A 24,554-nucleotide genomic window follows, 5' to 3' on the forward strand; every position below is an offset into this window, starting at 1 on the left:
GGGAGGAGGGGAGAGCAGGGGGATTGAGGGGGGGAGCTGGTGAATTGGTGGCTGCTGCTCGTGTGTGAGTGAGTGTGTGAGTGTGAGTGTGTGTGTGTGCGTGGTGAGGTGTCTTCAGCTAGGGCCAAACAGCAGCAGCAGCAGCAGCAGCAACAGTAGTAGAGGAGACGGAGCTTGTGTTGCTAAGAGGCTTTAGGTCTCTTTTCTCTCTCGTCTGACGGCCAAAAGCGGGGGAAGAAACTCTCCTCTCACTAGGTCTCTCTGGGATCCTCTAGCTAGGCTGGGGGTGGGGGAGAAACTCAATCTTCTCGGAGCTAAGTCCCCCCCACCCGCAAACCAATTCAAGGTGGAATTAGTGCTCTGTCCCTTTAACAATATAAATAAAAGGTCCCCCCAGTCTCCCCCTTCCCTCTCTTCTTCATCATCAGCTGCTGCTGCTGAGGCTCTAGCTCTCTGGCTGGGAGAAAGATGGGAGGCTGTCACTGCGCATGCGCTCCGTGGGAGCTTGCTGGGTTAAAGGAGGGGGAGGGAAAAGTTTCCTCCCACAAGGCCCCGCGCCTAAAAGCGAACCCGGAAAAAGATTCCGCAAAGATGGAAGAAAGGGGGGGCGGAAGTGGTGGGGCGGGGAAAATCGGCGCGTCAAGCGGAAGTGGGAGTGGAGGAGGGGGGGCGTGGAGGCGAGAAGGAAGAGAGAGAGAGAGCGAGCCTTGAAAAGGCCCGCAACAGAGACAGACAGAGAGACGGGTATAGGGAGGCTCGTGCGTACAGTCAGGCTGTAGAACGGTTGCGACGCGCGTGCGCACTGGCTGCCGAAATCACATGGGAGGCGCGTGCGTGGTGTTTGCTGGGAGGTTTGAGCAGTTTAGCTGAGGTAAAAAAAAACCCGGGCGAAGAGTCTTCGACGGTGAAGAGTTTCTGCGGTTGGGCCCAGAAGAGGGGGGGAAGCCAGGCGAGCTGGACGGAGCAGGGCGCGGTGAGTCCGGCACCTGCGTCACCTGAGCGGCGGATCCTCTTTTTAGTAATGGGATTTCTGAGAACGGCGGCGAAGTAGGATCACGGCTCCGGAGGGCAACTCAAGGATGCTTTTGTGGCGCCTGAGAAGAAACGAGCAGGCGGGTTTTTCCCCCCTTGCTGTTGCTGTAAATCAGTGTTTCTCAACCTTGACAATTTTAAGGCATGTGGACTTCAACTCCCAGAATTCCACAGCCAGCAATGCTGGCTGTGGAATTCTGGGAGTTGAAGTCCACATGCCTTAAAATGGTCAAGGTTGAGAAACACGGCTGTAAATTGAATCCGAGGAGTTGCTTCCTCAGGCTAGCACCACGTCCTGACGTCCTGAGGGATGCAGGTTATCTTTGAGATCCGCCGAAGGATTGCTCTCGTTTCTTGCTTTCTGAGGTTTATCCTCCCCTCGTCGTAGACCTTTGAGAAGCGACTGACTTGATGCTCGTTCTTAAATAGTTTTATTAGGTGAAAGGAACCGGACAATTTTGGGATGCCAAGTCTACTTTTGCGAACCAATTTCACTGACTGGAATGATGTATATTCTTTACCAGGCTGTGGCTGGGCTGGGCTGGTCGTTGGTTGAACTCTTCAAATCAGGGTGCTGCTAACTAACATAGTTAGTTCTGATTGGGCTTTGCTAGGGGTTTTTATATGGGGTATTTTAGAGCAGGCTTTTTATTCAATATTTATTGTGATTTTTATTATCGCCTGTTCACCGCCCTGAGTCCCGTAAGGGAGATAGGGCGGTATATAAATTTAAATAATAAATAAATAAATAACATCCAGCAATCGCTGTGTGTGTGTGTGTGTCTGCTGTTATTTTTAAGTATAAAAATAGATATAGGTTGTGACTGTTCTCCTGTGGGAGGTGAAAAAGAGCCATCTTCCATGAAATGGGTGGCTAGATAAATGGGTTTAATAAATAGTTGAGTTCCATCTCTCAGTAGGTTAACAATCGGTTTTGTACGATTGTTAACCTACATTTAACAATACTAACAAACCCACAGTATTGTATGAGAGAGAGCTTTTTGGAGTTTACATTTTTAGGAAACGTTTCTGCTCCATTTTTATTTTCGTAAGCTTTGTGAACAAAAGGCAAAAAAAAAAACCCCTACACTAGAATTGCTGAGGTACGTGGAAGTTTCTTTTCACAATTTGATAAATGAATATAGTCCCCTTGTATGATATAAAAATAGGATTGGGGAACTGCTTGTCACTACAAGTTATACAAAATTCCGTCTCTGCTACCTTTGAAAATGAACTCTATACTGCAAGTCTCAAGACGCTTGAGCATTTTTAGCAGGTCTGTAAAGATAATGCAATTACAGTAGTAAATAATTGTACAGATATTATGAAGAATTGTTAGTATAGAACAGACATGTCAAACTCGCGACGTCACGTGACATATCGGAACTTTTTCCCCCGTTGCTGGCAATGGGGTGGGCGTGGTTTCGTCGTGACGCATCCGACCCGCGGGCCGGCAGTTTGACACCCCTGGTATAGAATAAAGACTCCCATAGTAATGATGAAAACATACTGCTGTTAAGAATTTTGGCTAGTTAAGCATTTTCTGGTAGTTACATAAATTTGACTGTAAACATCCAGATGCTCTCAGCCACCTCTGAGTAGTCTTTTATGTCATCCTGTAGGTAACTGTCACGTCACCTACCACCAAGATTCGGATGCTAGCTTTCCATTGCAGTTTTGAAGTCTTGATTTGGCCTTCAGGCACTGGGCCAGTACGCTAGTTGAACCTAATATGTAAGATTGGTTAGTCCCCCAACCCAGGTTTATTTGGTGGCTTGGTCATACTGTATTTTCTACATGTATGTTAATTTCAGGGTTTTTTTTTCTTATAGCTATTTAAGTCATTGTTTTTACTTTTGTGTTACAGGTAATCCTTGATTTTTGACTTGTCCTTGCATTTTCAAAAATTACAGTCTCTCTGAGGTCGTGTGATTGCAAGTTGGGCACTTAGCAACAGCATGTATTTGTGATGGTTGCAATGTCCTGGGATCACATGATCTCCATTTGCAACTTTCCCAGCTGGTTCCCGATATGCATAGTCAATGGGGGAAGTTGCATTCACTTAACCACTATGTGGTTTCCTTAATGACTGTGACAAACGTTGTTGTAAAAGAGGTGCTATCACATGGTGACTCACTTATGTCATTGCTTAGTGATAGATGTTCCGGTCCAATTGTAGCCGGATCCTTACCGCTCTCTGAGCTTGGTTGTTTTCTTGCAGATGTTTCATTATCCAAACTAAGCAACATCAGTGCTAGTCAATTGTAGTCATAAGTCAGTGATTACCTGTGTATTGTTTTCATGCTTTTATCTATTGTTTACGTCCCAGAGTCACTCTGTTGTACAGCTTACAGAGGGCATTCATGTATATAACAGCCAAGGACCTCACAACCTTCAGGATTAGATTATGAGATTCATTTATACAGAATTCAGTACGTTAAAAAAATGCATTAATGTATCAAATAATTCATTGTATTTGAATAATTCCATTAGACAAATATATAGAGAATTGTAATTGTCATATTATAACATAAGCTTTTTGTCATATTTTTGTTAGTGCATTTTTTGTTCTTTTTTCTTTTTGACTATCACTATCATTTTTATGTTTTGCTCTTTTTTTTTTGGTTATTAAACACCAAAAAATAAAGCCTTCAGGATTAGGTTTTCAAAAGACACATGATTTTGGAAGTAACAACAAGTGCATTTTTGAAGAGAAATCACATTATTGAAGGGAGATTTGGATCTGAACATATTTTACAACTGAATTTTTAAACTGAATAAAGTAATGTGTAAGATTATTTAATGACTCACAATTGCTGTTTGTCTCGCTGCTAAATGCCATTACATGTGTGTAACAATACAGTTTTGATAAATCTATTTTTGCTATTCTAGGTTAAACAAAAAAGATTATTTTCAACATAATGAAATTAAGTTCTGTAATATATTTTATCCTTTTAGAATGTGAATTAAAATGAGCAAACGGAAGTTGAAAGAAGATAGCTTTACAAATGGAGAATGCATTTCAAAGGTTAGTAATATTCTTACTAACAATTGTAACATTCTTACAATTTCATTTTTAAATACAAGGGAAAATATAGTTCAGTGATTTGTCCTAATAGACATGTAACTATGTGTAAATGGGATTTTCTTAGCAAAGGGGACATTTTGCACAAGGGTTTTTGTTAGGAATATGAAGCTGGGTACAAAGGAGGTCTTCCCATGCCTGGATATTAGATTTGAACTCAAGAAAACATTCAGAAATTGAACTCAAATAAGGTGGAGTTAATTAGCTCTAGTGGTGTATCTCGAAGTAGACCATGATTGGGTTGGTCTTTTGTGATTCATGACTATTACTGGAAAGTAAAGAGGTAGTGATAATCAGAGTCTTGTGCCCAGCTCTGGTTGATATGCCATTTGCAACCTTACCTGCTGGAGTGATTGTACCCTCTCTGCTATTGCAAGGGATATTGCTATATAATGATCTGCTTTGAAGATCACTTGGAAATTGCACTTAATCCAGAATGGGGCAGTCTACATGTTAGAGACACAATACTCTGACCAAATTACATTAATTCTCTGTGCTTTACACTGTCTTGCCAATAATTTTTCAGATACAATTGAAAGTGCTGATTTTGTCCTGCTATGCCTTTTTGTTGCAAAACAACCTTCTTCAATTGTTTTGACATATCAAAAACTTCATTGGATCCAGCAGTCCATATGAGGGGGACTTGAGGCATGGAGATGCTTGTCATGACTGCATTCACTTAATTAAGGTTTATAATCCTTCGGCTCCTCCTTTTGGATCAACACCCCCCCCCCAAATAGCCCTTTTGACCAAGTCTTAACAATTTACAGTTAAGAAATTTTCTTTGAAGTCAGGAAAAAATAGATTGGATGCCTTCTAATGAGGTGTCATCTCTGAATCAGCTGAGATGTTTCTCTATGGTAGCCCTTGCCCTATGGAATATTTTGGCCCTGGGTTTATGAATTCTTTAATGTTTAATGTCCATTTACTGTTTGGAGCATTCTGTAGGATATGGAGTGATTTGTGGTTTAGATTTTGTGTTAGTTTCTTCCATAAATACAGTTGATTAATTATATAATTAAAAGATGTCATTTTTACAAATAATTCACATCACCTAAATCTCAGGTCATATCCTTCTAACTCCAAGAGTCTCCTATTTCTGAGGAGACCCACTCTATCATCTAAACCAAACAGCAAGCTACAAAATAACATCTCAAATCTGGTAGATCTAATTCTCCTCTTTCCTTTGCATCTTGTAACTGCTTCATTTAACTCGTTTTTTTTTTCTCCTGCCACATAAATTTAGATATATACTGTTTAAATGGTGCATCAGTTGTCATCAAAACAAGTATTGTCTCTAAGAAAAACATTCATTCATCTTAATCACAGACTTTCTTCCCAGCAGTGACAATTGTAGTTTCTCACATCTTAGCATGTCTTTTTAAATTTCATTTCACGTCTTAACATAATTATTTTGAAATAACATATAATTCATATTTGCCAGAGTAACAATATTTTTCTTCTCAATTTTAAAACCCATTTTATTCATTAGTTCTGTTTGATCTTCTCTTTTCATGTTTTTGTTAACATTTTTGTCTTCTGTTTGTTGATGTTGAAAACCTGCTAATGCATTAAATTATTTTAGTATTCACATTAATGTTCCAATTCACTTTAAAAGATCTTCCAAAACCAACACCAAACAATCTACAAAGGCCTTAATTTAGAAGTCTTTTTCTTAATCTTTATTCCACAATCCTCTCATCTTGTCTTATATCTTTATTCAGTATTTCAAGAATCCTAGTAAATAAGAGAGGAGATGGTGAACATCTCTGTCTTGTTCCTTTTTGTATCTTACAAAGCGTTGTTAAATCTCCATTAACAATTATTTGAGCTTTTTGTGAAATGTAAATCAGTGTTACCCATTTTATAAAATTATTTTTAAAGTTCATATCTTCAAAAACATTAAACAAGAAAGTCCTTTATCCTCTAAGAATGCATCTAAGAAAATCAATGTGGCTTGTTTTTTATTATTTAGCACCAAATATTCTAAAATGTTGAACACATTTCTAAGATTATCCTTTAATATCCATGAATATTTTTTGCAAAATTATATTTAGCTTTTTAATGAAAGCACTATGAAGCTTTAGAAAATAATGACAAGGCCAATTATATTTCAACTCTTTTCAAATTGTCTAATATTCAGAATGATCAGTACTTTTTTTTATCTTATATAGACCTGGAGATGTATACATTTCTTTCTTTACAAATATTACTTTATAGGTATTAATAAATTATATTATTTTCTGAACATGCTTTTTAATAATGTATGAACATCTTTGCAAGCCTCATAAAGTATGAAGAAAATTGTCTACTGGTTTTGTATGTTTTTAATAATATGTCTAAATATTTTTATAGGTACAAAAAATATTACGTGAAAGATTCTGTCACCTGAATCCAAATGAAAAGTTATTTGGACTTGAGCATCAATATAAGTAAGCAAAAAGATCTTTTTCTTTCTTTTTGAGAGTTTCATAATGAATCTCCTGGGATTTGAACCTCATAGCCCTTAGAGATCTGACCTTCTCAAAATTAGATTGGATTTAGTGCTGCAAATGTACTGCTGTGTAGAGAAGAGGGATGTGATTTGCCTATTTTGTCTTTTCCTGTGACTGACTGTTTACAGTGGAGGATATACTGCTGGGGGTGAAGGAGAATAAAATAAGCAAAAATGTTCTTCTGCTCACTAAAATATCAGTTACTAGAATGGAAGGACTCTTGTAGATTTAATTGATTTTTGCAACCAGAAATATCCCCCCCACTTCTGATAAGGTGCCCTGAATCTAATTATATTGCCTTGTACATTCCCATAGACTTACTTAAAAGATAAAACATAAAAAAGTGGTGGCACTTGGTCAAGACATCAGATGAAAATGTTACTTTTCTTGAATTATCACAGCAGTTACCATTGTGCTGCCTGGTTCTAATAGAACACTTGTTAGAATGGAAAGGAACACATTCCTGGAGGTTCAAGATTTAAATCTGAACCATCAATCAAACTAAATCTGTGAATCTAGGTAAGAGATGGTCAGAATCTGGGAAAATCAAACATTCAGCAACCAGTGAGGAGCAAGAAGATTTTTCTCCCAGGTGGAATTTTTTATAAAAGGTGAGGGCCAGCTCTATTTTCCTTTGCCTTTCTTGTATTTTGGTGTCATTGATTGGTGCAGTATGGTTGGAATGGCGTGTTGGAAGACCCCCACACGGAAAACAGAGATCCCACTTTAGTACATCCCATCCCAAGTGCTCTGATTATACCATATAAATTAATACCGTTTGTTTGATTAGTATTTAGCCTTTCTATTAGAGAGTTATTTAAGAAGCTTAGTTTGCTGGCTTAAGTATTAGGAGTAATAAGATGAAATGACATCAAGGAGTCTGTAAAGTTGAGTTCGCAAAATGATTTGATGCTCCTGGCCTCTGGTCTCCCAATCATCCACTGATTCCTAAAAAACCTAGTGGCAGTACTAGGTCATTAACAAACCTGGTCAAGGCCAGAGCTTTCATGACCAACATCAGTCTACTTACTGTCAGCACAGTTGTAGCTGCATATATGGACATCTGTTGCTCAATTTCTGAAACCTAGTTGCTACATTCAAATAATTTTGCTGTTAGCCAAGTAATTGTCCCGTCTTGGAGGACAGCTCCTTGGCGGTTTTTTTCTCTGAATGCTGCACTGAATGACACACACCCAGTAGCAACACGATCCTTAGTCTTTTAAGTGCTGCTAGCTTGGTTATAGATGAAGCTTTCTTTAGCAGACCTGGAACAAGTATTGCATTATTTATAAGCTTACTCAGTGAATAGCTACCACTTTGTTATTAACTCTTTTGTCAGATGCAGCTAAGGATATTCTCTATCTACAATCCGAAAAAAAACCCTCCATTTTCTACTCTGGATAAAGGGTACATAGACATTCCCCTTCCCATTAAAGATGAGGGTTTTTTCATTCTTCATTCAGTTACTCGTACCGTATCAATCATATAGCGAATATGAGTTATTATCTTTCCATATGATTGGAAGACCTGTTGATGATTTAGTAGTTTTATTGGGAATTTTCATGTATTTCTTTGCTGAAATTTGGTTCTTTGGGTATTTGAATGTTTTAAAAATGGTTGAATGATAATTAATTTTTCCTTCAGATGAAATTGGTATCTGAAAAGTTTCCTAGATATGCCCTTGTCTGAAACTGAAATGTGTATCTTTTCCCACAGACAGTTACTTGAGCTGATAAAACATACTGCCATTAATGGTGAAAGCAATTCTGTACTTATTATTGGACCACGAGGGTCTGGAAAGACTCTGGTAATACTTTTTAAATGTGCTTATATTTTGTATAATAGATAATTGTCATTTTGTCATTTAGAGCATTTATACCTGTTAAGCCTTAGCTTTCCCCTTTTAATTATACACTTAATGAGGTAACTACTGATGGAATACAGATAATCCTTAACTTATGACCACAATTGAGCCCAGAATTTCTGTTGCTAAGCGAAACAGTTGTTAAGTGGGTTTTGCCCATTTTATGATCTGTCTTGCCACCATGGTTAAGTGATTCACTTGTTAAGTTAGTTACACGGTTATTAAGGGAATCTGTCTTCTCCATTGATTTTGCTTGTCAGAAGGTTGCAAAAGGTGATCACATGATCCTTGGACACTGCAACCATCATAAATACATGCCAATTGTCAAGTGTCTGAATTTTGATCACGTGATTACGTGGATGCTGCAACAGTCATGTGAAAAATAGTCAAAAGTCAGTTTGTTCAGTGTCGTAACTTTGAACAGCCACTAAATAAAGGTTCTAAGTCAAGGAATATCTGCAGTGTTCATTTGCAGAATGGAGTCTTTCTTTAGATTTTACCTCCCCCCCATTCACCCCAAGACTCCTCCAAATTTGCTACAGTGAGACATATGGGGTGAAGGTCTGAGCAGAAGGTAGTTTGTGAAATATTCGATAAAATTCTTTAAAACTGATAATATCAGTTGTTTTAGTTTATTGTTACATGTTCACATTTCACTTTTAAGTTTATATGCAATTTCATGCAAGATCTTTACAAAACTTTTAAAATAGGATAATAACGGATATGACCAAAGCTGTTTTTTCCTCATGGAGCAAATGAGTGGTGGTGAAAGAACCCTGTAGTGTAACCTATAAGGCAACTAGAGTTTCTAACTCCTGTAATAGATAAAGAAATTAAACAAATAGCACACAAAAGAGTGTGTTGTGCCATGTCTTTTTAAACAGATAGTTTTTCTTTCACTGTCACAAAATGGCTCTCAAACCCTCATCAGTGTACATAAATAGCATTGATATGAGTATGACATCCTCTCTTCCAGTGGGTATTACTATAACAAGTATTGTGATTTCCTCTGATTTCTTCATGTATCCGTTTTCTGTCGAACAATCAATATTTCAGGAGTATATGGTAGATATACTTTAGAATATACTTTTATTGAGAACCCGGAGTATGTTTCACTCTATATATGTAGAGGTATTAAAAAGGTATTTGGATTGCATGCAAGTTTCTTCAAAGGGAAGGAAAGGGGATATTTTTCCAGGTTCCCCTTGCATATCTCTATCCAGCTTTCCAATTCTGTTTTCCAACCATCTGAAGCAAACTTCAAGTTGCAGAAGTTCACTGGGAAGGGAATAAAAAAAATATTCAATTTACAGCCCCCAAATTTCTGTTCTTCAGAGCAATGTGTGTAATGATTGTGTCCCTTTTTCTTGCTATAGGCACCTATGATGAATTTCAGACTTTCATAAAACTAAAGGAGCCTCCTGTTTGTGAAAGAATCAGGAATCCAACCAAAGAGCAATAATAATAATTTATATTACTAAATAGTGCCAAAAAGCTTAATTATTTCTGAATACTGACAGAGTATAATGTATAAGTATCTATATATAAGTTCCCTTTTACCATAAATGACTAATTATTTAATCTTTTTTCTAGTTAGTTTGTCATGTCTTAAAAAAACTTTTGGATATAGAGGAAGTAAAAGAGAATGTCTTGCAGGTACATTTAAATGGTAAGTAATATTTCTGATTATCAAACTTAGTTTTCTTGAAGATCTAATTGTGTCTAAATTTAGACAATGTATTAAGTAATAGGAAACAAAAACTGTTCCTGCCATCTATTGTAGGGATGGAATAATACATAGCGCTTTCTAACTGCCATTTCAGTGTAGGGTAGCTTTTTGAAAATTATGATTAGTTTACTGAACAAGTTATTTTAGAGGCAACAATGTCTAAATCAAGACTTAGTAGCTTTCTAAATGTTGCTGAAATATAATTCCCAGTAGCTCTAACTAATAGGGTCAATAATGAGGGATGCTAGAATGGATATTAGGGAATTGCTTTATCCTCAAGTGGAATTACTTCATGTGCTTTCTGTTAAACTGGATCTAAAAACATCAAAGAAATACACAAACCCAATTTATGTCAGTGCAGTTCTGAACTTTACTTTCCTGTTGCATATATCTTGTTTTTTCTCTGTGTGAAGATAATGTGTATCAGCTGATAAGTGAAATCAAGAGAAAATAATATATTTCTTTTTAACTTATAGGGTTATTACAGACCAATGGTAGAATTGCTTTGAAGGAGATTACAAGACAGCTAAATTTGGAGAACGTGGTTGGAGATAAAGTTTTTGTAAGAAAAATAAGTTACATTTAGAATTGCATAGTAGCCTTATATGGCATATTAGAATATGTACTAGGGTTAGTATTAAAATAATTACCATTTTGAGATTGCTCGTGTAATACGTTAGCTATTGATTCTCCTTCTGGGTAAGGGGAGAAAATAAATAGAAATAAGAGTCTTTCTTACTTGAAATAACATGGAATTAAATAATGACTATTGAGATAAAAAAAAGCGCATTAAGCAATACTTGTAGGATATGAAGGACAGATTTTCTAGATGTTCTAAATAAGTTTATTTTTATCTTCTAAAAAAATCTAACATTTAATGTAATTTGTTCAAAGTTTTAGGGAAACAGATTTCTAGATAGCAGGTACAATATTGCAATTTTTCATATTTCAGATTTTAATATACAAATTAATCATTATAACTTGCTTATCTTTTAGGGTAGTTTTGCAGAAAATCTTGCATTTCTTCTGGAAGCGTTAAAGAGAGGTAAGCAAATGGTGGGACGGAGAGGATAGGGCTGGCGGTAGTGGCGCTCCCACTCCCATAGGCCCTCGCGCTCTCCGCCTCCTGTACATGAAATAATAAGCACTACCCTGAAAATAAGACCTAGTGCCTTTTTGGGAGGCCCCCAAAAAATAAGACCGGGTCTTATTTTCGGGAAAACATGGTAGTTGGGACCAGCAACCCAGTCATTATGCAAAGTTATCACTAAGTTGAACTGTGACTCTGCTTGTGATCTCTAGCTTTCTCTTGCTTTACAAGCTACAAAAGTCATAAATGCGAGGATTGGTTGTAAAATTACTTTTTTATCACCATTGCAATTGTGAATGGTCAATAAATTAGGCAATCATTAAAGAAGGACTATCTGTAGTGTGTTCCTTCTCTGGATCCTATACCAGAAAATATTGTTCTATCTTTAATATACCGTTTCTAGAGGAAATAGGTTGTTTGGACCTTTTCTACTCAGAGTTTAGACCTGGTTATGCAGTGATAAGTGATTATGTTGGAACGTGATAGGAGGAATATGCCCCTTCTGGTCCTATTAGTTCTCTCATTAGCCTTTAACACCAATGACCATGTTGTTCTTCTGGACCGCTTTCTGGGATAGGGTGCTTCAGTAGTTTAGTTTCTTTCTCTGTGGTGCTTCCAGTTACTTCCAATCACCAGTAACAGCTATTAGTTACTTAGTAGAGGAGGAGAGATCACTCTAGTGGGGTAAATAGGAGGGAGGGAGAGTATTAGGTGTGTTAACTATCTTGAGTTATTTATAAAAATAATAAAGACAAGATAAAAATGTAATAAATGTGCTTTGGTTTGAAAATAATTTTGAATAATAGTTGTTATATTTATTGTCATTATATTAATATAGGATGATTTTTTTTCTTGTAACAGCTCAGAAGTCCATGATTATAGTTGTCCGAAAGTCCAGTAAAACAGAAAATAAATAAATATGTATTTATTCGCCACCTTTTAAACAGAAACAAAAGCAGCATGATCTGTCCTATTGGGTATACAGTAAAATGGAACTTTACACTGGCTCAACAATATTTCATGTATTTTATCATTTTAGATTAATGATGAATTTATGAAACCTATTGTTCACTTTCTTATTTTTTTGCCAAAACTATTTAGAAAAAAATAACTAAATAATGGCGAGATACAATAGTGGTCATTATGCTGAAAAGTGTGAAGAATATTTGACTGATTAGTTGAGTTCAGACCTATCTGCCCTTTGAATTGTATGAGCAAACTTTATTAGTTATTTTTTTTTTCTTAGTGCTTGTTCTGCCTGGTTGCAGAATGCCTTGTTTTTTGCTTTGCGCTTGCCTCATTCTTACAGTGGAGTTATCAGGGCATGATGCCACAAAAGGTTTTGTTTATCAACCAGCTTGTCACAGAACCCGATGCTTTATTCAACAATAAAGGAAGAAAATGTTGATTAATTACATAGAGCGTACAAGTACTACTTAAAGTTATTTATATAGTAAATAATCAACATCTCAGTCACTTATACAGAGGTTTTCTTAACATCCAGATTCTAGAGTAAGCTAAAATGCAGATGAATGTAATAACATTTAAGGTGGTTTCCTGAAAGTTCTAATACGTACTAATTTGATTTTATGTTTTAGGAGATCGTGACCACAGTTGCCCTATTTTGTTCATTCTAGATGAGTTTGATTTGTTTGTCCATCATAAGAATCAAACGTTACTCTATAACCTTTTGGATATATCACAATCTGCCCAGACACCTATAGCTGTTATTGGTCTGACTTGTAGGCTGGTAAGACGATACAGTTTTTTTCCCTGTAAGTCATTGGGAGTCTGCAAGTTCAAATACTAACTACCAAAACTATTTCTGTTTTTGATTACAGGTAGTCTTTGACTTACGACGGGTTTCTTAGCAACTGTTCAAAGTGACAATGGATTCCCCCCCCCCCAAAAAAAAAACCTCCCTAATTTTGAGTTATGGGACTGTATTTATTTGAAAGCTTAGTATTGGCCGCATTTATGGCTGTTTACAGGGCCCTTATGGTCACATGACTGCAGACAACAGGTTTGCTTAATGACTGCCGCCAAAAAAGGTCATAAAATTGGGTTGGCATATGATATCGTGCTTTATGACTAACATGAATTACGATGGTATTTGCCAGGATCAATTACAGTCGTAAGTCAAGGACTACTTGTAAATGCAAGTAAAGATGCTTTCAGGAGTTGTGAATTGGTTTTAGTTATTAAGTGTAGGAATCTGTTTTACCCATAACAGTGCATGAATATAATAGCCAAAAGTACTTCACTTGCTACTGGCTTAAAATTTCTTCCTGATGAATTTTGAAAACTGTCTGCAAAAGAAAGTTCACACAGGTAGTTCTTAGTTGTTTTATTTGCTACACCATGGAGCCTTTGGTGCTCTCTGAGCCTGATTGTTTTCTTGCAGATATTTCGTTGCCCAACTAGGTAACATCTTCAGTGACAGAAGGGAATGGGGTTTCTGCTACATACAATGTTACCTCGTTGTGTAAAGAAACATCTGCAAGAAAAGAACCAAGCTCAGAGAACACCAAGGATTCCACAGTTCAACCTTGAGCTACAAATCTTATCTTCTGTTGGTACTTGCCAACCCACTCAGTGGCTTGGAAGAGTGACACACAAAGTGAAACCAATTACCAAAAGCGAAATCATTCAAACAATATGAATTGAAAAACCCCATATTATTCTGAGCATGGGACTTCATCCCTTCTGTTCTTGTTTGTGAGCTGTTTCAAAACATCCGTTTATCATCTCTGGGGCATGGAATGCTAGGCTAGATAGGCAGTTGTGGCTTGATTTAAATAGTTCTTCTAGTTTACAACATATGAGTGTTTAATTTATTTTAAACTTGAGCATTTAAAACTATCATTGCAAACTCTTAAAATTTTATGGTATCTCTAGCTGAATTTATAGATGAACTAGAAGTTTGATTCGTAAAGATCTGAGGTTTATTCAGAGCTACTTTTGAAATTTATGAGCACTGCAGAATAATAGCACTAGATCTTTATCATTAAATATCTGATATAGGTGGACTAAATGCTAATTGCAAACTGTATTTGTAATCTTTTATTAGGATATTCTAGAACTCATGGAGAAAAGAGTGAAGTCAAGATTTTCCCACCGGCAAATATACTTAATGAATTCCTTTGATTTTAAAACATATTTGAATATTTGTAAAGAACAATTATCCCTTCCTCCAGAATTTCCAGAAAAGTCCTTTATCCAGAAGTGGAATAAACACATACAGGTAATTTAAATAAAGGTATAACAAGCAGTTGAATCGCTTTCTGAAGGTTCTCCAGATAAACTCGGAACAGAAATAATAACATTGACAGTTTACATTCTTGTTTCCAAGAATACGTTTTTTGTTTGTGTGCTTTAATGAGTACATTGCTTTTATATATGATTGGAGAATTGGCACAGCAAACCTGGATCCAAGAACAGTTCCCTTGGGAGGCATTTGTGCCATTTTGTCCATTTTTTTGGAATTCTATAGATTTCCAAGGACCAAAAGAAGCAGCAAAGAAGGAGGATGGATTTGCCCATTGCTTTTGCTCTTCAGCTTCCTACAGCTATACAGTTTATTTACTTCCCACCTTTATTATTTCATAAGTAACTCAAAGTGGCAAACGTGCACAATACTCCCTCCTCATCCTCTTTTCCCCACAACAGCAACCCTGTGAGGTGGTTGAGAGAGACTGACTACTAGGCCAAAGTCATCCAGAGGGCTTTCATGCCTAACCAGACTATACGGAGATGCTTTGCACTTCATTGTTTTGTGAAGCAGCTGTGCATCCACATATAATGTGTCAGTGGTATAAAGCAGCCCCCTGAGCCCAGAAAAAGATACAGCTGCTTTATTAATTTGATGGGAGATGTTTGTTCCTGCCAGTTTAAAATATCTCTTTCAAAAGATGTGCGCAGTCCTATAAGTTTAACTATAGCCACCGTGAACATGCTAATCATGAATGTTTCACTACTGTCTACCTCTTCAGCTAAACTTCTGAGAGCTTCTGCGCTATGTGGAGTTGAAGCAATTGAATGAGTCATCCAGGCAATGAGTCATTATAAGCTTATTCCGCTCCCTTTCAATCTGGTTCATAACATTCTCTAAACAAGATACATTTTAAGTGAGATGTTTATCTACAGACCCAGATACTGCTTAAAAGTTTTGAGTTTTGAAATAGGACACCAAATGCCAAGTCTTAGAATAGTTAGTATATACCCTGAGAGGCCACTTTTAAAACACAGCTAACAGGATGGATTACATTCTACGTAATTTATTTAGCAATTGTTAAATGGTTAAACAATTGCCTTAAAATTTAATTTCCCGCTACTAACTCCCTCATGTATTCCTGAAACTATTAAAACATAATTTATATGATTTCATTCTTACGCGCCTTAGTTATACAGTGAAATAGCAGTTTTGCAGACATTAATACAACAGACTCAGCATGTCGGGAAACATATCTTTGTTTTAAATTATATATATATTGTGGCAATCCCATATCTTCATATTGTTCATGAGTTTCACTTTTTTATATTAAAGTGTGCCTTTTTTCCAATATAGAATAGAACCTATTATGTGCCTAATTGCCATTCTATTTTGGTTACATAAGTATGGATTTATAGGAGAATTGAGCAGTGTTGATATCTTTTCTCCTGCTTTGATTCAGCCACACCTTTTCCCAAACAAAGCAATATATTTTATAAGTGAAAATAAGGAGTAATAATGATAACTCTAATTGGAGAAGTCTGTCGTCAAAATAGCTTCTTACTACTTATGAGATAAACGTTCATAATTGAGCCTTTAATTCAAGTTTTTTTGACTGAAATAATTACAACAGAGAAGGCTACAACTTTACCGTATATGTTTTTGAGGAATATTCCAGGGGCCATAGGGGTTTTCAAAAGAAGGAAACATCTTGTAAGCATCATTGGTGAATTTTCAGAAGGAGCTATAGCAAAGCAGAACACCCAAAGCAGGCATGCTGAAAGATACTATGGATTCACAACCTTGCTCTGTTCCTGGAACATCAGTTTATTTGTAAAGTTTATGGAATGTGGACCAAGCAATGGGACTGACTTAGTGGAGGAGGGTGTGGTTTGTTTGTTTTTTGTTTTTTTCAATTTTGGATTACCCTATTCCAGAGGTGGCAGGTGGCACCATAGAGCAGTGTTTCTCAACCTTGACAATTTTAAGGCATGTGGACTTCAACTCCCAGAATTCCACAGCCAGCAATGCTGGCTGTGGAATTCTGGGAGTTGAAGTCCACATGCCTTAAAATTGTCAAGGTTGAGAAACACTGCCATAGAGCAAGGTCCAGCAAGTCAGTTTCATAACCAATTTCATTCAGGAGTTTTAATGCAAGAATTAGGAACACTGTTCAGAATCTTGGAAACTGGTCCTGGACATTTTAGCTTTTTGTTAGTGAGTCATTAAGGCAGTATCATTAAACGTTTTGCATCTTTCTACCTGGGCTTTCTGCATAAGCCTAAGCTGTCACAAACCACTGTTGTTTGTTCGTTGTTTATGTCTGGAATGTATCCTGTTTCTTTTTTGGCCTTCTCACAGTGCTCTTAAAAATAAAACCGTCGTATTTAAATGTGCATTTGGCCCTGTCAGGATTGCTGAGTGAATAAATATGGGAAATAAATGAACAATGTTCCATTCTCATGGTGACCATTAAGACATTTGTAAAACAAACAAACCCCTTTACAGCTAAATAAAAAGTAAAGCAGCGTTATTGTTATAGGGCAGGGTATTATAAAAAGTGGTTCCGCCTAAATTTCTCCCTGTGGAAAATAACTTGCTCATTCAGTGGCCTTAATCTGAAATGCAGCTGCCTTTTAATAATTTATAACTGATAGAGCTAAAAAGGTTTATGAAATTGGTTCAGATTTTCTAAAATTGATTACAGAAAGTCCTCACTTAACAGTGGTAACTGAGACCAGAGTTTTTGTTGCTAAGTGATACAGTTGTGAATCATGTACACATGTGACTGCCACTTATTTCTGCAGAAATTCTGGTACTTCTGGTTGCTGCTGTTGAGTAAATCACTACAGGTTGCTACTGCATGGTCGCCATTTGCAATCTCCTGATGGCTTCCCCATTGATTTTGTAGGAAGCCAACAAAGGTCACAAATGGTGATCATGTGACCTTGGGGATGTTGTAGCGGATGTAAATACAAGAACCAGTTGTAACTATCTCTCATTCAGCACCATTGTAAATTCAAATGGATGCAGAATGAGTGATCATTAAGCAAGGACTACTGTATACCATTCTCTTTAGTAATGCATATCTGTGTTACTGATAAATATGTATTCTTAGATGTTTTGATACACAATCTTATGTGTTTTGATGTAAATTAAACAACTCCTAATCATTACTCTTTGTATAAAGATATAGTAGAGTGTTGTTTGAACAATTATTTTAAAATTAATTTTAGTCTCTTCTAGAAGACATAAAAGTTCAAGATATTCTACAAAATCAATTTTATTATAGTAAAGACCTGCGGTGTCTGTTCATGTTGCTGGTAAGCTATTAGTATTTTAATTTCTTATTTCTAATCAAGAAATAAACTAGCAATTCTGATAATGGAAAAAGTATTATTGCTAAAAAAAATCTGATTTTTATGCTAAAGCTTATAACCAATACATGATAAATAAGGGTGAAGGTTCATTCTCTGAGTTTGTGGGTTGGTTTCCAAACGTTTTGTTGCCAGGCTAGGTAACATCTTCAATGGAGTTTAGGGGATGTCCGTGTCAGTGTTCTTCTGTTTATAAGGGCTTCGGGTGTGGGTGTGTCAAATGAAGGTCTTGTGATGGGTCAGGTGTGAGTCATCAGTGAGAGGCTTATGATGGGGAGGTTACATCAGGTCAGGGTCATTGGGAGGTGAAGTGCTGGTGGGGAGGGGCTTGCGGGGGTTTGTTGAGGGTCGGTGCTCTCTGGTTGACTACGGTCGCCACTATTGCAAACATGATATATATTTTTCTTTAAAATTCTCATAATCTTTAGCAGTTAAAACAACCTAGAAGTAATTTTCAGGGAAGAAAAAAATAATTTAAATTAATGCAATGGAAAGTTAAGAAGAATGGAATGTATTCCAATTAAGCCCCTGTGTGAGTCGGAGCATAAAGTTTTTGTGATGAATCTATTGCAAGCATAAAATTGTGGATTTTTAAAAAAATGTCGTTATTCCTGAAATTCAGTTAGGACTTGCAATTTGGCTGCAGAATTGAAAAAACTGATTTAACAGGCTCTGAACAAAGAGGCACCGCTCAGAAGATTTTATTGGAAATAAATTTTATTTTACGGGTGATTTTATTAGATTTTATTGCTCATTTATAATACGATATGGTAGTCCACGTTGAGTGCTATTTACCACCCAACCTCTATAAAGAGATGGTGTGATGGGATCATGCTGCCATCCTCAATTCCATCCAAAAATGACAAGTCCAAATAAGCCTGAGAAAAACATCTAAATCTGCACCACAAGATTTTTACATGACACGAGTCGGCTTTATGCCAAGCAGATACTTACTGTTGATCCCTGATCAGGTCATATAAGCTAGTCAGCTTGAATTTTCCTACTTGGAGAGTATTCCCCTCTCCTGATTTCTCCTATTTCGGGCAAGTCCAAAATACAGTATTTATTCCAAGCTACAAAGAATTAGTGCACCTCTTTCCTGCAGTAATATTCTGATTATTATTACATTTTGTGAGAAATTGCAGATTTTATTTTGGAATGAAAAATATTTTCTATTTGCAGATGCTTGCTTCAAATAATATAACTGCCTCCCACCCTTACATTCGCGTCTCTCACTTCCTGGAAGTCAGTAAACTCTGCAGAATGGACACAAAAGCAAATATTGTGCATGGTAAGATAATCTTTGAAAAAAAATAAATGTATAACTTTTCAGTGCAGGTAGTCCTCGACTTACAACAGTTCGTTTAGGGACCGTTCAAAGATACAAAGGCACTGAAAAATGTGATTTATGATTGTTTTTCACAGTTATGTCCTTTGCAGCATCCCCAAGATCAAGTGATCAAAATTCAGATGCTTGGCAACTGGTTCGTATTTATGACCGTTGCCAAGTATCTGTGTCCCAGGGTCATGTGATCACCTTTTTTTTGCGACCTTCTGACAAGTAAGTCAATGGGGAAGCCATATTCACTTAACAACTCAGTTACTAAATTATCAACTGCAGTGATTCACTTAACTGTTTGCGAGAAAGGTCATAAAATGGAGCAAAACTCATTTAACAAATATCTCATTTAACAACGGAAATTTTAAGCTCAGTTGTGATTGTACGTCAAAGGAATACCTGTAAAACATTAAAGGAGGAAGTGATTATTACATAATTTATATGCAAGCATAAAATTATGTGGGTAGAAACATCCACCATAGAAGCATGTTTTCTCCATTGTTTTTGAAGTTTGATGAGTAGGCTGACTAAACCAGGATTTTTCTCCATATAAGAACTGTTAAGATAACTCTCTCTCCCCCCCACCCCCCACACACAGAGAGACACACAGGCATAGATAGCTATGTACATATATTTTTTATTAAAGAATTGTTAAGAGAATACAAGCAATGCAAAAGTTGAAAGAGAAAAAAGTAACAGAGAAAAAAATACAAAGAAAAAAATAGAGAAGGGAAAGAAAGGAAACATTATAAAGGTTATTATTTTTTCTGCAATCAGACAAGTCAATTTTACCATCTGTGCTAATTCTGTCATCTTCACTAACCATTCTCCATTGTGGGTATTTCAGAGTCTTTCCATTTTTGAGCATATAAAAATTTCATAGCAGTTACCATATATAAAAATATTCCATTTTCTAATTGTCTATCCATTATTTCAAGCAAGAAAAGTTCTGGTTTCAACTGAATATTAACCTTTAAAAATCTTTCTATTACTGTATTTGAATCCAGATAAGCCTTCACATTTACTGCATTTCCAACATAGATTTGATGTACCTTTATAAATTCTAGATAGTTTTTCTGCAGTCATATGCATTTCAGGTTATAATATAAATTTCAGCCCTTTTAGCCTTCCTTTGTTCCATCAATATATTATGTCCAAAGTTTTTAGCACTTTTTATCATATGCTTTCACTTGTTATTCTTCCATTTCAAATTTTGACAAAAGTTTATACAGTTTGGCAATTACATGATCATCATTTGTACATAATTCAGATTGTTTTGTGCTGTTCAGTTCAAATGCCCTGTTATCTACCTTAAATCTTTCTCTTAACTATACATAGGAAAACCATTGAAAACTATATCCCTCTGTAATCAATCTTGATTTTTATCTTCTACCGTAACAGCTCTCTCTATATTAACCATCTTCCTTTGCCTGCTGTTTTTTTTCTATAATATGCTTCTTGTGCATTTTTGGGCACAATCTGAGTTTATATTCATATTTTATATTATCTCTATTGTCTTTTGAGTAAAAACCACGTTGATCTTCATCAATAAAGACAATTTTCATCTTCTCAGTAAAATGATCTTGAATAACTAAAAACTGTTAGGATAACCTTGAAGGTCCAAATGCTTATGACAAATGACATGTATAAAAAAATGATTGCAAGTCCAAAGTCTGCATATTCTATTTGAACACCAAAATTATACTTTAGATACTTTAAAACAGAAGGTGCTAATTTTTACCATCTTTCTCTTCTAGGTCTGTCTGTGCTGGAATTGTGCCTCGTAATAGCTATGAAACATTTAAATGATACTTACGAAGGAGAACCGTTTAATTTTCAGATGGTTTATCATGGTGAGGTGATAGTAGGTGTTCTTTTTAAAAGACACATTGTTCATTTAAAATTGTAAAGTAATACATGTTTATTAATGCAGAGTATCAGAAGTTTGTTCAGAGGAAAGCGCATACTGTGTACAATTTTGAGAAGCCTGTTGTCATGAAGGTATGTATAGTTTCTCTTCTAGAAAAAGCTGGTTTCTACTCTATTATCACAGAACATTACATTACTGTTCCAGATTTTTTAACATTTAAACATGATTTTTCTAAAACTTTGGTGCTGAAACACTACTTATCTGAATATATGTATTTGACCATTATGTTTGGTATTGTACTGCCCTCTGGTGCCCAGTTAATGCATTTGTGTAGCTTCCCGCTTTAACTGATTTTGACACCAAATAAGGGTTTAGATGGATTGTGATTCTAATTTTCCTTGTACTTTTCTAGTGAATTATCTTTTAAACTACAAAATATAGTTTAGACTGAATCTACATATGATTTTCTTGTGTTACTTCATTTTTAGGCCTTTGAACACTTGCAGCATCTTGAATTGATAAAACCCGTAGAAGGCCCATCTAATTCTGTACAAAAAGAATATTTGCTAATGAAGCTGCTCCTGGATAACAGCCAAGTTATGGAAGCTTTGCAGGTGTATCCAAATTGTCCGACAGATGTCAAACAATGGGCTACAGCTTCAGTCCACTAATTATATATTTCATAAGTTTCAAAACCAGCGTCACCATTTGAAAAACACACCTTGAAATTATAGACATTTGTCTTCAGCTGTTATAGGACTTGCTTAAATGATTGGGGTGAGGGGTGGGGTACTCTTCATTTTAAATAAAGCAAAATTTTCCAAGAAGTATATTATTTGGACCTAGATTAGAAATTACCATATTAAAATGATCTCAAATATTAAATGAAAATAATCTTCATTTTAGTTTATTTTAATTTTTTCTGGACACTAGTATCTATTGCCCAAAATGTTTAAAAAGATACTTCTTAAGCAAGTAGGATTGTCACTAAAGTATCTGAAAACTTGTGTGTACTGTTAATAGTTCAGTAGGGAAGTAAGCATTTTTTCAGAGAGTTGAACAGATTCAACATCATTTTGTGAACATATCAGTAGTTATTCAAGACACAGGAGTTACTTTCTTAGTCTTAAAATACAATTCCAATAAAAATTCTGATTTAGGTATATTACACCTATTTGAATATTGTAGCAACAACTTAATATTCCCTGACCATGTGGCATTGTAAGCAGGAGGAATGTTTAAATTTCTGTTTCCTATAAAATGTGATATAGGAGCTAGGACCATAAAAAGAAATCTTTTACTAATACAGATACATTCCTACTATACTACCTAGTGTAATATAACGCTGCAATGTAAAGTTGGATAGTAAAGGCAACCTGTTTGTAAATTACCAGATTAAATGGTTATCTACCTAACAGGAGACCGAAAAGTATGATTTGGTTTTATATATTATTCATATTAAAAGAGACATTCTGTTTTCAGATTTAAAAAGGCTGCTGGTGTGAAATGTTTGTAGGATGGGAAATTAATTTAATAAATTGTTGCAAGAAAACAGTACATCCCAAAGACACTGAGACACTACCTGGTTCATCTAATGAAGAAATGTATTTGCATATATGAACCGTGTAGTTCCTATCATTTGCAATGGTTTATACTGCCATTTGAAAACTCTCAAAACTCTCCTCATTTTAAAACAAAATAATACAATTAAAATTGAAATGCAAAATACACAAACAAAAGTTAAACCCTAATTGATAAACACCAATGAATGCAAGCAGATCAAATTTGTTTCTGATACATGCTTTAAAAAATTAGCTGGTATCATCTGATGATCCCTTGGGCAATGAGAGCAGGTGGATTTTTTTTTTTTAATTTTTGCTACTTTCTCAGAGTTCTGTCAAATATAGATACGGCCTGTCAAATACTCGAGATGTTAATTATATCTTAATTGGGCTTTGAAGCAGAAATTGGAATTTCTATTGGATGTTGTGATCATTTGGTTGTACGAAAATATAGCTACCCTGTATTGGAAACATAAGCAATAAAGGAGGTAGCACAGTAATACATCTGGAAAATAAGGAATAGGTACTACTGCTTGCCTTTGGTGTTACATTATAATATGCAGCAGGATTAGAATGCTAACATGAAATACTAAGTGCAGTCTCACTGGAAATCAAGACTGATAAAGCGTCACATAAAGTTTCTGAATCAATTTTAAAAAGTTGCAGTAACGAGCAATTCTACTAGTTGATAAATCAGTACAATAAGATAAAAAGCAAACCTGCAAACAATTTGTTTCCATCAGTAGCACCACGTTCAGCAGCACTCCTGGCTTGTGCATTTGGTTCTTCCCTGCAACAATTCAATTTAGCCTTGTAGTTGCATTACGGATAGTTCTCTACTTATGACCACAATTGAACCGGAACGTCTATTGCTAAATGATGCAATTTTAAGTGAATTTGTTGTAGGAGATGACCAGGCGGAGCCTGAAGGCAAGGTCGAATATGTTGTCTGGAATCCTTATGCAGCCAGAAGAGACCTAAGTCCAGTCCCCTCTGAATTCCTTTGACCCTTATCTAGCGCCAATTTGACTTGACTGTTAGTAGATCAGATTCTTGTGTTTAGGTAAGCATGTAATAAACTTTTAGTGCTGTGAACTCAACTCCTGTTCTTGGTTATTTGTGTCTGCCTGATTTTACAACCCTATTGCCATGGGTGTTAAATGAATCCAATTTCCTGTTGGAAGCTGACTCAGGGTCAGTTGCAAGTGGCAATCATGTGACTCCATAAAAACATGCGAGTTGTCAAGTGCTCAAATTTTGATCACATGGCCACTTATGCTGCAACAGCCATAGGTTTAATGAACAGTAGTCATAAGTAATTTTTTTCAGCACTGTCATAACTTCGAACAGTTGCTAAACAAATGGTTGTAAGTAGAGACTGGTAAAGGAAACACTTATAAGTAACTAGTTAGGCAGTTTTTGTTCATTATGGACCCTTTTATTACATCTGGATTAGACTTGTTACCTTTGAACTTTTACAGTCAGACAATGATTACCCAAACTCTCACAAACTCAGAGACAAATTATGAATGATTCAATAACTGCCTTTAAAATACCAGAAGCTATTAAAAAAATGAGATGAGGCAGAGCTCCAGATCCAGATGGCTTCACTAGCCAATATTATAAATGCTTTGAAGATGAACTTCTTCAGCCACTAAAGGATATAATGAATGATAGATTGTTACAAAGGGGAAAGATACCTCCAACTTGGAAAGAAGCTAATACAGGTAATCCCCAAGTTGCGAGCATTCCCTTAGTGAATGTTTAAAGTTATGCGATAAGCGCCCCCTAGTGCTTACAAGCAAATTATGAATATTGCAGCACCACGGCAGTCGTTCTTCCTTACAAGTGACCGCAGTGGCGCTGCTACATTAACCCTGGTTATTCCCTCCCAACCCCC

General features: G+C 36.0%; 1 protein-coding gene across 3 annotated transcripts; it reads left to right on the forward strand.

The window, feature by feature from the left end:
• The first annotated feature begins 731 nt into the window (after positions 1–731).
• On the forward strand, positions 732–21,974 carry ORC4 (origin recognition complex subunit 4). 3 transcript variants are annotated; one of them, XM_015823526.1, is made up of 14 exons: positions 732–871; positions 3,991–4,060; positions 6,473–6,549; positions 8,329–8,419; positions 10,070–10,145; positions 10,682–10,767; positions 11,202–11,250; positions 12,894–13,045; positions 14,366–14,539; positions 17,743–17,829; positions 19,066–19,174; positions 20,980–21,075; positions 21,156–21,223; positions 21,581–21,974. In XM_015823526.1, exons 2-14 carry the CDS (start codon positions 4,004–4,006, stop codon positions 21,761–21,763), a joined length of 1,305 nt encoding a protein of 434 aa, XP_015679012.1. In that variant the 5' UTR covers positions 732–871; positions 3,991–4,003; the 3' UTR covers positions 21,764–21,974. The 3 variants fall into 3 exon arrangements, with proteins under 3 accessions (XP_015679012.1, XP_015679011.1, XP_015679013.1); XM_015823525.1 differs by lacking the exon at positions 732–871 and adding an exon at positions 880–973; XM_015823527.1 differs by lacking the exon at positions 732–871 and adding an exon at positions 3,448–3,464.
• Positions 21,975–24,554: the final 2,580 nt, after the last annotated feature.

The sequence above is a fragment of the Protobothrops mucrosquamatus genome, unplaced genomic scaffold (assembly GCF_001527695.2).
Source record: "Protobothrops mucrosquamatus isolate PMUCROS unplaced genomic scaffold, P.Mucros_1.0 scaffold1900, whole genome shotgun sequence".
Lineage (NCBI taxonomy): Eukaryota > Metazoa > Chordata > Lepidosauria > Squamata > Viperidae > Protobothrops > Protobothrops mucrosquamatus.